Source organism: Motacilla alba, chromosome 5 (assembly GCF_015832195.1).
Source record: "Motacilla alba alba isolate MOTALB_02 chromosome 5, Motacilla_alba_V1.0_pri, whole genome shotgun sequence".
NCBI lineage: Eukaryota > Metazoa > Chordata > Aves > Passeriformes > Motacillidae > Motacilla > Motacilla alba.
The window spans coordinates 9,373,330-9,389,889 of record NC_052020.1 but is presented as its reverse complement, the minus strand read 5'-3'; the positions used below and the strand labels follow the sequence as shown (position 1 = coordinate 9,389,889).

Here is a 16,560-nt window from a genome sequence, read left to right as displayed (position 1 = left end):
ACAGCAACCAAACAGAAATGAGCTGCTCCTCCCCACAGCCCTGTGAGAAATCACTGCAATCATCAAACTGCCCTGAACTTCTCCTGCTACGCTGTCTAATCCATCAGGAGAGCCAGCCAGCGCTGTTTGACAGCTCTGGAAGCAGCTGAGCGGAACACCTGCAGAAGCCCACCGGGAGTCACCTCAGAAAGGGGTGGCAGCAGCTTTCCTGCTGTGGGAAGTGCTGTGCAGAAATACTTCCCGACAGTCCTTCCCATGGGTTCTGCTGGAGCCTGGTTTCCCCCCCCAGGCTTTCATCTGGGCTCAGAACAGACGCCCGTAAGCAGAGAAGCAGCCTAATTTATTTATGGTGCGCATTAACATTTATTCAGCTGGTGGCTGTGTGGGGAGAGAGGTGGCAACCTGAGAGGGGCCAGCCATTCCCTGCTGCCAGCTGAGGCGGGACTGCTCCCTGCAGCCACAGACTCCTCCAGAATGTGGAGCTGAACGAATGAGGTGCTGTTTTACTAAGGGGGGAGGAAAGGATGAGTGTCCTGCTCCCACTAGAGCCAGGAAACTCCACTGAGGATGGCAGAGCAGCTGGAAAGCATATCAAACTCTGGTAGGAACAGAGCCAGGGGAGGGTATCTTGGGGCTTTAAGCCAGTTTCATTGTAGAATTCCCTTTGGTCATCTCTCTTCTGTGCTCACCACAGTGAAGAATACATGGTGGTAGGCAACATATTTGGTGATCAAACCAATTTCAGCAGGCCAAGTGTGACACCAGAGCCTTCCCCACCCATCAACAGCCGTGTGATGAGGCTGTGTCCTGTGAGGACCTTCACACTATGCCCTGGAGCTCCCCCAGACTGAACCTCCACCTTCACCACCCGGGTGCTTTCCTGTGCACAGCCTGAAGCTGCTGCTGTGTTCCAGCCTCACCACGACAATTTTAAATATCCTTCTTCGAGGTCTCCCCTGAGGTGGGTTTAATATTCCCAGTAAGTCCCTGTTGATACTGGGGACACCTTGGCCCTCAGGTAGCACTTCTGTACCCACAGTTGGCACCCTTGTCATGTTAGGCCAGTATTACTGTAGAAAAATCATCTTTAGAAAGCTAAACCCAAGGCCTTGTTCACTTGTGAATAATATTTAGACACCTGTGTGCGTTGGAGCCATCATAATGCAGCAAGCTTTAAATGAGTGGATGCCGTGTGTGGGAATTTGGGAGTCACTGCACTCACTTCTTGGAGGTCTGGCAGTGTACACAGTCTGAGGGTCTAGCCTGATTGCATGTGAGGAAAGTGGAAATATGAAAAGTCTTGTCAGCTCCAAATGTCCCTCAGCAGTGTTGTAATCACATAATCAAGGCCAGCTCAGCTTGGCGTGATTTGTTTCATTATGAAACATAATTCTCCCTGGAATTTTAGTTCTTGCTTGCCCTCTACCCCCAAATGTGCCAGCTCACAGCAGAAATTAATGCTGGGGGAGGGAGCATCCGAGTGGGAAATGGACCAAGACATTTAAATATTGGTTTACACGTGCTGAGTGTCTTTTGCTGAATTAGGGGGTGGGTTTCAATTGCTGCCAAGCAAAATCCCTCTGGATGTGCTTGTGCCAGGGGCTGGGCTGGCCAAGAAGCACTGATTTGTGCAGGGAATGCCTGCAGAGCTCCTGTGTTTCAGTAGTGGCAGGGAAATAGCAGGCAGCTGCTTTACTCCTCCTAAGGATTTGGCCCAGGGACATAGAGTTCTCATTTCAGGTTTGCTGGAATTTGGTCAGAGAGGTCCCAACCCTGGTGAATTTGTTTTTGAGGTGTGTTCATACAGAAAAAAAAAAAAAAGTGGAAGATGAAATTCTGTGTTGAAAAGTGCTTATTTGAGAGCTGTGTTTGTTTCCAAAGCAGCCTGTCAGCCTTTCCCTGCGCTGGCTTTTGTGGCATGGGATTGAGGGGTGCTCCCTGTGCCATGGCACCATTAGATCCCCCTCTGGTATTCTGGTGGCTGGAGCCCTGGGTGCCTGCACCCATGGGTGCCAGCCTGCAAATCTGCTTGGCTTTAATCCCATGGTGAGCTCCCAGGTTCATTTTTACACATCTCTGTAGGGCTGTTTACCTGGAAACTACAGCTCTCCTGCCCCTGACAAGATGTGCCACAGTGTCAGTGCACAGCCAAAGGAATGTTCACTGCCTTGGAGGCAGGAGGAGTTCATCTCCACTAGCAGCCCTGTGTGCACCCAAAATTCCCACACCTCATCCTCTTGCTTCTTTATCGTGTGTCCTTCCAAGTCCAGAAGTGACTGACACAGTTCAAACCCCTGCTTGGTACCCGCCCACCCTGCAGCATCCAGGCCACAAACAGCCAAATTTCTGCTCTGCCATTACCCTCATGTTTCATTTCTTGGGAGCTAATTGACATTAACCATGGCTTTGTTTAGCACTAAATACAGCCCCTGCCGTCCCACTTCTCCCCAGGTGAGGTTGGTCTCTCTGGCTACTCCACATGGATAAACCTTCAGCCTTGGGCAAAGGGAGTCCCTTCCCAGGGACAAATAAACCACGTTGGCAGTTCATAGGTGCTGAAGACAATCTGTGATCAAATAGAAGATCTCCAAGGAAAAGCACACAGCCTGTTCCTTCCCAATTAAACATCAACCAGATGAATCCACAGCTCTCAGGTGGGAGAGATGGCAGGCTCAGACACCCCAAAAACTGCTTGTGTTACCCCAGACAACCCCCAACTTCTTACACAGGAAATAACTGAGGGAGGTGATTTCTCACATGATTTATGCTTGCTCTCCCCATCCCAGAGGCCACATTTTCACCTGGGGTACTTGGATCTCCTGGGATCAGGAATAGCTGTTATTGATACCTAAATGTGCTGAAGCCAAACAAGCTGCCTCTTGGACTGTGCACAAACACCCATCCTGCCCATTCCCTGCACTTCCAAAGAGCCAAAGGGCATGGAATTTTCATGGTTCACTGAGTAGTTAGAAGAGGATAATCATTAACCTGCTGAGGACAGTCTTTCTTTTGTGAGGCCCTTTATCAGGTGATCTTGCTAACAGACCTGGGGAGGATCTGGGCAAGGGAAGCAACGTTCTGTTCCCACAAAATCCCAACTGTCCTCAGTGTGGGAGGTGTCAGCACAGATGCGAGGTGTGTATTTGCTGCCAGGTCAGGCCAGCCTGTTGCGTATGGAACTCTGGATTCATGTGGCTTTGATTGAGTTCCAGCCTAAAGCTGCCCAACATCCACATCCAGCTCTCCAGAGGTGCCTTTGCCATGGGAAACTTTGGATATGTTTGCGGGCACGACTCACCGTACAGGTCCTTTGCGCTCAGCTTGGAGGCTCCCTCGGCTTTGCCCATGCTGCCACTGAAAAAGGAAGAAGGTGCAACTCAGCCATCAGCTCCCAAATATTTTTAACATCACTTTTCACACAGCAGCTCTGCAGCTGCCCAGAGGGACCAGCCCTTCCCTTCCTTGCAAAGCATTTCCTTGTGGGCCGTGCCGGCGGCTCCCTGTGCAACCCTACCCGTTATCCACACCACAGGCATATGTCACTGAACCCAGCAGTGGAAACAGGACACGGAGCAGCCCAGCCAGGCCTGTCCCCACTAGAGTTACCTTCACAATGTCCCCTGGAAGGACAGCACTCCGGAGGGGCTGCGGTAAGGACAGCGGCTCCCAGTGTGCCATAAGTGGGAGTTACAGGGAGACCCCCTCCATGTTATCCCTGAGTCCACCTGAACCTGAGGCAGTGCAAGAGCCAAGTGATGATCCCTTCTCAATGGACATGTTGGAGATGTACCCCTTGAAGGCAGGTGCTTGGATATAGAACATATCCCATGTAAGGGAGGGTGGAATTGTGTGTGAACAGTTGAGTTTTGGGGCATCAGGTCTCTAAGCACCACATGTAGGGCCACCCCCCGTGCCTGGGTTGTGGGTAGGAATGAGCACCCAGGAGATAACAGAGTTTTCTCTGGCAGAGGAGGTTCCAAGTGGGATCTGAGGTGCTGTGGTTGGGCTGTTCTGCACAGAGCAGTGAGCCCAGGGGTGCCCAGGGGCTGCTTTGTGCTCTGTCACCATGTCCCCCTGAGGGCAGGCAGTGTTCAGGTGCTCATAGCCGCTGCAGGAAGGAGGGAGAGCTGGTGGCTCTGGCTCCACTGGGAGGTTGCCATGGGCTGCTGTAGCCTGAAGCTACAAGTGGAGAAGCTCCTGGTGTTCCTCTGCTCTCTCCACCTAATGTGCCATTATCAAACCCCAGTGCACAGGGCAGGCGATGTGTGAGGCAGTGCCAGCTTGTGAGGTGCCCAGGAGGGGTGAAACAAACACCAGGGACTTTGGGGATGAGTGGGACTGCTTGGAGTATCCCCTGAACGGCAGGAAGGAGTGGTGCAGGGAGATCCTTACTTTGATGAGCCGGGGTTGCTGTTGAGGGATCCCTTGTGACTCATGTTGCTTCACAGGCCAGGCAACTGCAGCAGAAGCACAAGAGACAGGGTCAGTGGTTATAGAAGAGGCTCTCAGGTGATTTATCCATGTGCATCCTGCCCTCCCTGCCTCCAAGCTGGGGTCTCCAAGCAGATGAAGCAGTCAGGTGAGTACAAGGGTGTTTCCTCCCTGTTCTCAGTCACCTCTCACTGCTCCGACCTAGGCTGAAGGTGACACATCCTAGGATGTTTTTTCAAAACCTATTTCCACCTCTGCCTCTTGCTCTTCCATTCCAGGCACACCCCAATTTTGTGGCGTTCCAGCGCATCTTTTTCCAGCAGCACTGTCCTGCCTAAGGTTAAACAGGGACTGAGGTGGCCCTTGCCTCCATGGTGTGTCCCAGATGCCTGTGCCCATGTGCTCATGGCTGTGTGTCCCAAGTAATTTCCATGCCTAGAGTGCCATTAGCTTTTGTTATGTGCTAATTTTAAGCTCTACACCAGCTGTTAAAGGATCTTTACGAGGGGATTGCCCACGTAAAGAAAAACAGGATAACTGAATGCTGCTCCACTGGCAGCTTAGGCATGAAGGAGAATGTACTGTGGTGAGTGGTTAGTGAAAGGCAGACAGGATCAGCACAGATCATTTTCCTCCTCTTTCCAATGAGAATTAGAATGTGGGAGAAGATGTGAGAGAGATCCAGGCACTGTTCTGACAGCAGAACTGCAAGGGAAGAGAGACAAATCCTGGAAACAAGATATAATAAGATCTCAGGGAATGATTTGTTTTGGTATCCAAGCTCTTCACCTCTCCTGCATGTGTGAGCTGAAGGGAAGCCAAGGCCAAGTCCTGAAAATTTTTTAAGTCTCTTTTGGAAAGTTCAGGGGCACTTCTGTGCCTGGGTCAGACCCCGCTTACCTCATGATAAGGTTGTCAGAATTCAAAGGCTTGGCTTTGAAATACTTGTTACTGGCCTAAAGGAAAAAATTCCTCAGTGTCCTCACTGGGCTTTCCTGCAAGAGAACTGCTGAGTGTGCTTGGCATGTGCCGAGGGCTGCCATGACAGCTGTGGGCAGGCAGTGGAGCTTCCTCCAAGGGTTTGTCTTCACTGAATCTAGGCTAAAGTGTGTGCAATCCCCAGGGAATACTTTGGAGTCATCCCTGACACCTGGGATTTCCCCTCTGGAGGCTGACTATCTGCTGCAGGGCTTGTTGTATCATCAGCAGAGCTGCCCTAGATTCCTTACGTATCCGTATTTATTCCTCACGTTGGAACACTTGTGGTATTTTGCTCTGTGTGTTTCACCCTGAGGTGAGGGCAGAGAGAGTTTTCTCACTGATCTTATCAGAACTGTCAGTGGGATGTCAGAGGGATGCATTTATGAGGATGCTGGTGAAATACTTGGCTGTACACAGACTGCGTGGAGAACCCCAGCATGTTTTGGGCTCAGCCTTACAACTTACAGCCTGTTTTCTGTCACAATAACACACTCAGCACAGAGACACTGCTAGAAAGGACTCTCAAGTGCATTTTAGTAGCTAGTATGTTAAATTCGCCCTTTTTTGTCTCTCTTGTGGTTGATACTGAAATCTCTATGCAGACCTATAAGAAGTAGAAATTCATAACCACCCTGGAAGAGAAACTTGGTGGTCTGCCAACCCCTCTGAGTGTAATAAAACCCACCCCTGTGCCCAAGCTTGGATACCTGTGAATTTTTCCTCTGTTAATAGCTGTCTGCTGGTTTCCTTTTACATTCCTCAAACTGTTCCTATCTCCTGGATCTCTTTGTGCATTAGCATAAGATACCTGGAAAAGAGAACTTGGGCTCTTAAAATCCCCCGCTCTGCTCTGTTTACTCTGCACCACCCAATCACTTGAGTCCCACAGCTGATGATAGCTGGGAGTGTTTCTTCATATTAGTGTCATATTTCTGGCTCTCTTTTTCTTACTGCCTCAGGGCCATGTCTTAATGTACTGAAATCCAGGTTACTCCAGCAGGAATGTGTCACCAGGTTTGGCCCATGGAGCTCAGACCTGTCCTAGTCCCAGCTGTGAAGCACCAGGAGGAACCTCGGATCCAGCTAAGGTCACCCTGGTTTTTATTTCTCCTTCCTATGCTGTGTCCAAAAAATAAACCTCTGGGATCTGCTCTTTGAGGAGCCCATCTGGGGCAACCCAGGGTGGCTGCCAGAGGTGCAGACTCCACGGCAGTGGAGTCTGGCTTTGTGGGTGAAGCAGGACCAGCCCTGAATTCTTCATCTCATGGTGGTTAATAAAATCCTGATTGGATCAGCTGGTGTCCCCAAATGATAAGCTAACTTGGGAGGCTGTCCTCTCTTCCAGGGTGCCTGTGTCCCAAAGAGGCCATGAAACTGGAAGCAGTGCACACACCTGCCAAGTCAGCAGGTCCTTATCATGCTGGGCTCCCTTTTCTTTGTTTATTCCTGCTATTTTCCCATTTGCCCTTTGCTCAGCTCTCCCCGCTGCGTTCAGGCCGTGGCTGTGCTCAGCCTTGTGTTGGTCACAGCGAAGGCGTGGTGTGGTGCCGGCCAAGTGAAACCAGGATGGAGCCTCATGCCAAAGCTTTTAATTCAGCGTTAATTGCCGGATATTAATTGAATCCGAACTGGAAGACTGCAAGGGGGAAGGGCACATTCCTGAGGGGGTGGAGACTTTCTAATGAATCTGCTAAATCAAGAGGCAGCTGGGCTTGTGAAAGGTGAAGGAAGGCTAAGTAAGAGCAGTTCACCTGAAAAGTGGACAGGACCAAGACGTGAGAGATGAAGCTGTGGGCTGGCCTCCCCTAGGTTCTCTCTCCCCTTGGGAGCATCCTTAAGAGCTCCCACAGTCTGCAGCCTCAGCCAGATGTTGTCTTCTCCCTGCCCTGATTAGAGGGCTCTGATCTCCCCCTTATCTCCCAGCAGGTGTGGCTGCTGCCTCCTCCTTCCCCAGCGGGAGCAGCGTAGGAAGGGAGGCGAGACACAAGTGTCACCATGCAATGTGTGGCTGTGCGGGTGTCACCTTTGACTCAGCCTAATCAAAGCCAATTTCAAGACCATCACCCACCCTTTTGCTGGCGCAGGGCAGAGTCTCTGCTTGGGTCACCAAGCAAGGCAGCTGAGCCTTGCACATGAGCACGGTATGGAATGAGATACAGACTCCAGGAGCTAAGCCAGGCTCAAATTCAGTCCACTGCTACTGCCACTGGAACAACTACAGGGAAGCTAAACTGCATGCCTAAAGTCTAGCACCTTGATCTGACCCAGGCCAGGAGGTCCCAGAGGGACTTAAGGAGGCCAGCCCAAATCAGTGGTGAAGGCCATCAAGGTGGGTGAAGACATGTTGTACTTTAAAGCACAGGAAATCCCACTCCCTGACTTTCCGGCCAGTCTTATCCTTGGAGGTCAAATATCCTCCCAAAGACACATGGAGCCGTGACAGGAGCCTGGCATTGTCTGCGCCACATTTCTGTACTTTTATAGCAAATGGAAGCTGGCCATGCATTGTTTTGGCTTTCTCTGAGTCTCTTTGAAGAGGGAGCTGTGACATTGATCCCTCTTCTCCAAGGGTGGAGAAGCACTTTGTGAAGGGAAAGAGTAATATCTCTTTCTCCTCTCTGGGCTGATCTCTGCTATTGTTTTACTTTATTTTTATTAGGTATAGTTCTCCCTTATCTGCTGTGGTCAGACTTCTTATAGGGCATGGAAAGGACATGAAAATTCTGGATTCTGGGTAAAGACTGGACAATGTGCAAATGTGAAATCCTAGTGGGGTTTTTAAGGCTATTATTATTATTATTATTATTATCACCATTAATAACAGCAGCTTCTGGTGTTTGTGGGTTTTTCTCTTCATGGGTCTAAGACCTTTAAGACTGAGACTGGGTTTGCTGGTATCAGAGAATATTAGGATGTGATTGTAGCAGCAAGGATTTATGCTGGTCAGAATAGAACATTTTTTTACTGGAACAGTAGAAAAACATGGCAAAACCCCCAAAAACCTTAAACTAAGTGACCTAGGAGTAATAGCAAGTTTTTCCAAGCATGTTCTAACTCTTGTCTGTGTTTCCATCAGTCATCCCATCAAAATCTGCCTGGGGCAACAGGACTTCCGAATTGCCCATCAGCCATGCTGAAGGGAGTCTCTGCACCAAGAGGTGATGGGGCTTGGGCACTGCGGAGATCCCTTGGGTGGAAATGCTCCCTGGGATCCTGCCTGGGGTGAGGGGTCCAATGTAACCCTGCTGTCTGTGTGTGTGTCCCGTGCCAGGGGGATGGGCCAGGCAGAAATGCTGGATTGGCAGCAGCCTTGGCAGTAACATAAAGCATCAGGAAGAAACATGAGCTGGCCACCACACGATGTTATCTCTTAGACTTCCCAGGCCCACAAAAGCTGTCTGTTAGGGCTGCTGGGTGTTTTCCTACAGGAATATCACACTGGAGAAAGCTGTTTGATGGGCTGTGCTGTAAAGCTTGGGCTGCTTGGATTCACAGGAGAGCAAAGGGAGCACAGGCACTGTGGTGTGTGTGTCCTGCACTGCTCCTGCTCCAGACAGCTCCCCCAGCCCCTGGGAGTATCCCACCAGTTCCCACAATCTATCCTACCCTCTCTGATGGTATAGAAGGAGCTGGCAGGTAGGGAAGGCCACAATCCCACATCAATCCACTAACAAAACAGCTTTTGGGCATTAGTGAGGCACTGGGATGTGTGCTCAGGGCTCCTCATGAGACACCAAGAGTCCTAAATTCACAAAAACTGGTTTAGATCTCTCAAAATGGTTGTGAGAGGGACCCCAGCAGCTGTGGTTGACTTGAGAACTTCACATGGGTCTCTGGTCTGCTGGTCCAGCCTCCTGGAACCACCCTTCTGCTTTCAGTTGCTTTTCTGAACATGCCCATAAGGATGGCTTCAGGACTCAACAGGAGAAACTCAGGGTCTCTGCCAGGAACATGCACTCATAAAAAAAATAATCTTTGGGTTAGTCAGAAGGCATCAGGAAATGCAAATCCAGAGCAGAGAGGCTGACAGCCAAACAGAGGAACAGGTTGTTGTTTCTCCTTGGAGAAGCAAGCCAGGATCTTGTCCCATCCAAAATTTCCAAACCCCGTTTTTGCAAAATCAGGCCTTAGTTGTTCAGCAGGACCAAGTCAGAACATCACTACTCTGTTTTAGTGGCAGTGATTCCTGCTTTGGAAAGGGGAACACATCCAGATGACACTGCCTGGAGAGCCTGGTGGCTCCAGAGGTCCTCACTGTTATCTGTGTTGTTTGAGATGCCTTTACAGCACCCCAAGTTTGGGAAAGTCCTCTGTTTTTTTCCTTCTTCTACCCTTTCAAGTTACCTTTACAGTGATGGAGCCACTCAGGATCATGGGTTCCTTTGGAAAGACATAAGCCTATGGAAGGAGGGGAGTGTGCGTGGAGCTCCAGGGTGTGTGTGGCACGTGCCACATTCCAGCAGAGGCAGTCCCCAGGTACAGCCTGCCAGGTGTCTGAAGGATACACTCCCTGCTCTGCACATCAAATTGTTCACATTGTGGAGATTCTCCAGAAGACAAGCACCTGGATAAATATAACCCAGCCCAACAGGTCTGGGCAGAGAGGAACCAAGTGTTCTTCAGCCTCCACAGCAGAAGTGGCAGCCACTCATTTGGACTGAGGCACCTCAGACCTGCAGCCACCCCTGTACCAGCTTTGGTGGACCCTGACGCCCCCTTTGAATCCCATCTGGATTTCCTGTTGGTCTCCAAGGGGCTGAAATGGAGCCTTGGGAGCTCAGAAACACAAACTGGCACTACAGAGCAAAAGTGCCAATATTTACATATTCCTGATGGGAGATTCATGAACTAGCCCACAGAGAGAATGTGTCCATGGTGATCCACAAGCAGACCTTAATTTAGGTGCCAGTCCAGAGTCCAGTGGCACAGCAGGCCCTTGGTGCCCACAGGCTGGAGTGGGAAAGGAAATATCTGAACCAACCAAATATTCCTGCCAGAAAGTAAAACCTTCCTCCCAGAACTACAACCAAAAGCAAGTCTGGACAGCACCCTGCTCTATAAATACCCAGGGGAAATGCACAAATGGCCACAGTTTTCAAGATCTTGGGAAAAAACTGGAAGCTGGCTCCACTACCCCTTGGAAAGACTTGTTTGCAGAGTTCCAGTGCCGAGTCACAGCTCCTGGATTTACACCTTTCCTTTCTGCTGGAGGAATTCTGCAGGAGCTGGGTGGAAGGAAAACAGGGAGCAGGTTTGGGCTTGCTGTGTGTCTTGCCAGGGGTTCCAAGGTGAGCATTATCCGTGCTTGGGCTGCAGTTTAGAAAGCTAGAGAGCCAGGCCCAGAAACAGCATATTAAATATTAATGGATGCCTTTGGAAAGATGGAGGAAGATGAATGAGCATTCCTTACATAAAACCTCATTAAATGGTTTCAATTAAAAGACCCCAGTTCAAAACTACCTGACTGGGAGAAAGTGTCATGTGAGTCACTCGTACTGCCCAGGAAGAAAAACCAGCATGACGTGTTCCCTTGGCTTCCTGGGAAGAGAGGAGTTTTGTGAGGAATTTTGTAGCTTTTTCCCCTCTGTCCTGTTTTTGTTTTGTGCCCACACCTTCTGTGAGCTAATCCTGTCCCCAGCACCACCCAGCTCCTGGGAGGTGGGAGCCAAGGAGCTGTGGGAAGCTGGAGCTGGCCGTGGGACTGTCTAGGCAGGATGCAAGGGAAAGGCTGGATGGCTCCAGTGCCGCCAGGACCTGTGGGTGTAGCATGCCTGGTATCCAAAAAGTTTGCTGAAGAAAGCACCGGTGGTTGTCATGCTGAAGGTTTCTCTGCTCTGCATCCTTATTCATCTCCAAACCTCCAAAAATTATCCCCTTTTCCCAGCCTGGTGCTGTACTCTGGGCACTGGTTCACCAGCAGCAAGGGGTTTAAAGCTGTGATTTTTAGACAGAGGAAGGATTTCATACTTTTGATGAAAGGGAAGCTTTTTCTTTGCTCTGTCTAAAAATCAGGACTCAGAGATCAGGCCAGTAAAAATAGGGAGTGACTCTGCCTGTGCGTGTCATATTCCAGAGCAGGACGGATAACGGCCGAGCCCAGCCTGGAGGAGGGCATTAATTGCCTCTGTGTTCAGGCAAAACACCAAAATCCTGAATCTGGCTGTGGGCTCGTGTAACTGACTGCAAGCACCAGCTCTCAGAGCTGTTCCTCGTGCACCTCCTGCGGAGCTGGAATATTTCTCTGATGGCTTTTCCAAGCTCGAAGGCATCTGTGGAACAACTGGGATACTCGGTGAAAGGCTGGCATCGGAGGGGGTTGCAGACTGCCCAGCTCTGAAAGTGTCCAAGGCCAGGCTGGACGAGGTTGGAGCAACCTGGTCTAAGGAAAGGTGTCCCTGCCCATGGCAGGGGGTGGAGCTGGATGGGCTTTAAGATCCCTTCCAACCCAAACCATCCCAGAATCTCTGAGGATGAGCTAAAGCTTGGATGGAGCTGTGAGGGTTCCTGTTGTGTCCCCACTGCTTCCCGCAGTAATGTCACAGCTCTGATGGAGAGCAGCACAGTGGAGTGGTGTTCGTCATGGTGGGATTTCCAGGAACAAAGCTCAGGACTTCCATGCTGGAAGACGGTGCTCTGTTTATGCAAAGCACCCACAACAAGACTGCTCCTTCCAGAAGCTTCAAAGCTGTCTGCTCTAACAGGGACCATGCTGATATCCCCTGGGTGGTCCTGGTTGTCTGGTGGGGATCAATCATTTCTCACTAGGTGTGGGTGTACAGGTAGGGGACAGGTTAGCCTTGCTGTTTGAGCTAATCACTCAAGTGTCTTAATTTTCCATTAGATGATTGCTGTAATGTGTAAGAACACGGTGCCCTCCTCACATCAGCCCTGTGCAATCCAGGAGCCAGCCTCAGCATTCCTGCCTCCTTACCCCTAACAAGACAGCTGTAAAGCCTAACAGATGCATTTGGCAGGCAGATTCATTTTCCACAGTAATTGCCAATCTTCAGCCCCAGGCAGAAGCACGATACACCTGACCATCCTTGCCTAGCTACCTCCAGCCCAAACTGGGCTGAAAAGCACCAAGCAAAGCTGGGGCGTGTGGCTGGTTCCTCATCCCCTCAGGAGGGGCAAGAGGGAGTCTTGTTTGTCAGTGCACTCCCCCGTGCTGACTGGTTCAGGAGCAAGGCAGATCTGCTGAGATCTAAGGGACCTTTCCACCACCTCCTCCTAAAGGAAGGGCATTTTTGGTCACTCCCTGAAATGCTGATTCACTTCCCTGGCAGAAATTCAGGCATGTAGCAGGGCAGTTGGTGTGCCAAGAGCTTTTTCTCTATCAGAGAAAAGCTGTTATTAGGCTGAGAGCCACTTTGGGGCCACGTTTAGCTTCAGTTTGTCTCCAGCAACATCAGCTCAAGCTCTCTGGGGTTAGATAAGGATTGGTAAATCTGCAGAAGTAATTGGTCAATCTGAACTAAAAATCCTTTTCTGCCTATGTAGGAAGGTTACGGCATCCCATCTTTCCCCAGAGAAAGGGAGAGGGCTGCAGCCCATCTCCCTCTGCCTATTCCACTCTGCTCCTGTTCCAAATCTTTGCCCATAGCAGTAGGGGCTTGGGGCTTAGGAAGCATCAGTAATTTTCATTTCCTGCTCTAAAACTCATCCTGGGCTTTTTGTTGGGAGGGTGGGGCAGAAGAATTAAGGGAGGAGATTCATCTCTTAAAACTCCCATTTGATATTTAAGGCTTTTTCCAGCCTTTTTAAGCTAATGATGACAACATTCATTGCTATCTCTTCCCATCCTATTTTGTGCTTCCTAGTCATATCCTGCCCGGGTATTTTTGGCTATTTGTAACAATTCATTTGAGCTAAACTTGGCACATGGAAAATCAGCTCTGAGTGTCACTGCAGGAAAACAGCCAGTTTAACCAGCTCAGTGGTGGCTCCTGGAGATGTGGTGGGGCTCAGGTCAGCTTTTGGTCTGAAAACATCACTTGAGCTTTTTTAGTAATAGTCTAATGTAGCTTTTGCCTTCTGTAGTTGATATTTTCATATATATTATCATGGTAGATAAATTTTAAATGAAAAAAATGGTGATTTGTCCCTTCCCATTCACCTCTGAAATGCAGAAATGGGAGTTCATGAAAGGGACTTTTGATGTCCATCATTGATTTATTTTACGTGCAAAATGCTGAGATTTTTTGGGTTTTCACAGAGTCCCTATAGGAACAATAATATTCATTGACATGGTGCCCTGCTCTGTTTCTGGGGTCAGAAGACAAGAGGTACAGTCACAGGAAATCACTAGGTTGATTTCCAGTGTTTGGGCTTTCAGTGAAGCTGTGGATGAGACCACAGAAGAGTTTTTCAGCCTGAACATCCAGTTACCCAGTAACCAAAACAGTCCCAGGAGAGATCATTCCAAAACCAAAATAAACCCCATTCCCTTTGCCTTTTGTTCTGTATAGAATAGAAGGATGTGTGAGGCTGGGTTTATCAAAATAATTCAAATGGCAGTTTCTAATCTTGCGGTGCAGAATTGTTTTAACAATCTTGCCACAAAAAAAAAAAAATTAATCTCTTGCAAGGGCGAGGAGGAAAAAGCACAATTGGTCCACGCAGAGGCTGGGATGGGAGTCTGAGCTAGGCTCGGAGGAACCAGACTAATGCCAGGGCTGGAAAGGGGAGAGAAGAGTTTCCTACAGTGCCTTAAAGAGGAAAGGCTTCCCTGGCCATTCCTGTGTGCTTACAGGGTCTTTGGCATGGAGATTTCCAGTTCCAAAGGCTAAAGCTGTGCAGGGCACATGAAGGACAGGGTTTCTGCTCTGGGAACCCCAGCACTGTGGAGCAGGTTTGCCCAGGGAGGTTGTGCCATCTCATTCTTGGAGATTTTCAAGAACAGCAGGAGTGAACTGTGCAGCCTGTTCTGATTTCAGAGCTGACCCTGCTTGAGGTTGGACTGGAGATCTCCTGAGGTGCCTTCTGGCCTGGATAACCCTGTAATCCTCAGAGAAGAGGGTGAAAGTAGCAAGAAATCCCTTTTATGCTAGGGGGGCAAGGTGTGTGTGGAAGGATCAGGGCAGTTGGCATGCAGTGGGGCCAATAGAGGCCACAAGGATGCTCCTGCAGCCAAAGGGGAGCCAGGTGGTGTTTACCATCACCTGGGGTTTAAAACCACTGAACTCTCCTTGCTGGCCTGACTGTCACTGGCGTCTGATCCTTAAATGAGCCACAGGTTTATGCATCCCCTCTGGAGCAGAGAAAGGCTGGCAGAAGCAGAGTTGTGCCTAAACATGCACACTGGAGAACCTGGTATATTCTGGGAAGGTTGTTCTGAAGGGAGGAGCAGGTGGCCCTGAGAGCACAGGAATACCTGTGGTTTGGGAAGGACAAAAGGCTGTTCCTGGTGCTCTCCAGCCAGGTGCTCCTCAATCCTGCCCTGGGGGCCTACAGCTGAGCTCATGGATGCTCAGGGATGTCATGAGCTACCCACGTGCTCCTTTAGCTTGAGTTGTCAGCACATGATTCCAAGAGAAGGACCTGTGTGTCCATCACCCACACAGCACTGGAGCAGAGCATGGCCTCTGTGAGCAGCATCCTGGCAGCCACAGGCACCTGGCAAGGGCAGATCATGTTGGAAGCAGCTCTGGGAAAATACCAGGGACTGCTGAGGATGGTGGCAGCCCACATCTCCCCCATAACATTCTCCTTCTCCACATCATCCTTCTCACCTCTGACTGCTCACCAGCTGTTGGCAGGCAGGGAAAGGGGATCAGGGAGCAGGAGTGCCTCCAGGCTCGTACCAGGTGTGAAGCAGATGTTCTGGGACCTGTCTGGTCTAGTTTGCACGTGGCTGTGGCAGGGCTTCAGCTGCTTGGCTGGTTTCAGGGCTCCCTTCCTGGGCTCTGACTAAACCTGTACAACATTTCCTTCCACTGAGAAGTCACTGAGGCCAGAGCTCCTCTCCTCCCTTCCATCCTCCCCTTGGCTCAGAGGAGCCAGGAACAGCTGCCTGAATGTGGGGTGGTCTATCAACTCTCCCATCACCTGACCTCAGTTCTGCTTGGTGGCAGGTTGGGGGCACACATGGCTGCAGCACTCATGGATACCTGGAGGAGAAGCCAGGAACAGGATGGGAGAACAGGAAGCCTCTCTGCATTTCCCAGCCTCCAGCAGTGGGAGTGAAGAGCTCCTGGTACCCTTTTCCATCCCTGAATTTCTCCAACTGCATTTGTCCAAGCTCTGTAAACTTTGGACATCCTGAATGGCCTGTGGCAGGATGCTCCGTGCTTGTCTCTGCACGGTGTTCTCAGCCACCTCCTGTTGTTCCTGCTGCACTCACCAGCTGCTGCTTTCATGGGATGCCCCCCAGCTCTGTCAGCAGGAAGCAGCTGGTTCCTCATTCCCTGTCTCCATGCCACAGGCTGTATCACAGATCTCAAGGAGAGCAGCATCTCAGTGTCACTCTCCCAAGCTGAAGAGCACTGGAAGTTTCAGGGCTGAAGTCACAGATACAGGGGCTGCTCTTGGTTTGTCTTTAAGCTCAGAGCAGAAGCAGCAGTGGTGCTTCCTTGTCAAGAGATTGCTCGGGCAGCGATGGCCCAACCACGCCTTGGGTGTTACCTGCTCGTTCTGGCAGAGACCAGCAATGAGCACAGCTCTGGTACATTTGCTCTCAATGTGTCCTGTTGAACCTGCTCCTACCTCACTCCTTCTCTGACAGAGGCACAGCTTTTCTGGCTTTTTTTAACCTACTGAAACGTATCAACCTATTTTCCAATCAGTAGCAACTCACGGCAAACCTGACAGTCTTGAAGTTATCCCTGAGAGTCTTTCATGCTACTTGAACACTCCTGCCCTGCACCTTCTGTTGCAAAACAAACAAGGGGGGAAAATCCAACCCAATATTTTCCTTGTGTTTTGACTCTGGCTTGAATGCCACATTGGAGTGAGCATGTACCTGGATGCTGGACTAGAGCCTTCCTTCACCAGTTGGGTTCCCTGCTATGGAAACTCTGCAGGGCGGCTGGAGATTCCTAGCTTACTCTCTTTAGGAATCATGGAAACATAGAATAAATAGATAAAATCATAGAATCAGCCCTTTGACTTTAATGGGTCAAAGTGGCATTTCCATGGCTCAGATGTACC

General features: G+C 50.1%; 1 protein-coding gene across 3 annotated transcripts in view; it reads right to left on the bottom strand.

Annotated features, from left to right (window-relative positions):
- Positions 1 to 16,560, bottom strand: part of EPS8L2 (EPS8 like 2) — a 47,549-nt gene that overhangs the window by 23,828 nt on the left and 7,161 nt on the right. For 2 of the 3 annotated variants that reach the window (XM_038138647.1, XM_038138648.1), the window contains exons 2-3: positions 4,393 to 4,457; positions 3,299 to 3,354 (exon numbers count right to left, since the gene is read on the bottom strand). In XM_038138647.1, coding sequence (XP_037994575.1) covers positions 3,299 to 3,354; positions 4,393 to 4,436 — 100 coding nt within the window. In that variant the 5' untranslated portion in view covers positions 4,437 to 4,457. The remainder of the gene's footprint in view (positions 1 to 3,298; positions 3,355 to 4,392; positions 4,458 to 16,560) is intronic. The other variant, XM_038138649.1, reaches the window with a different exon arrangement.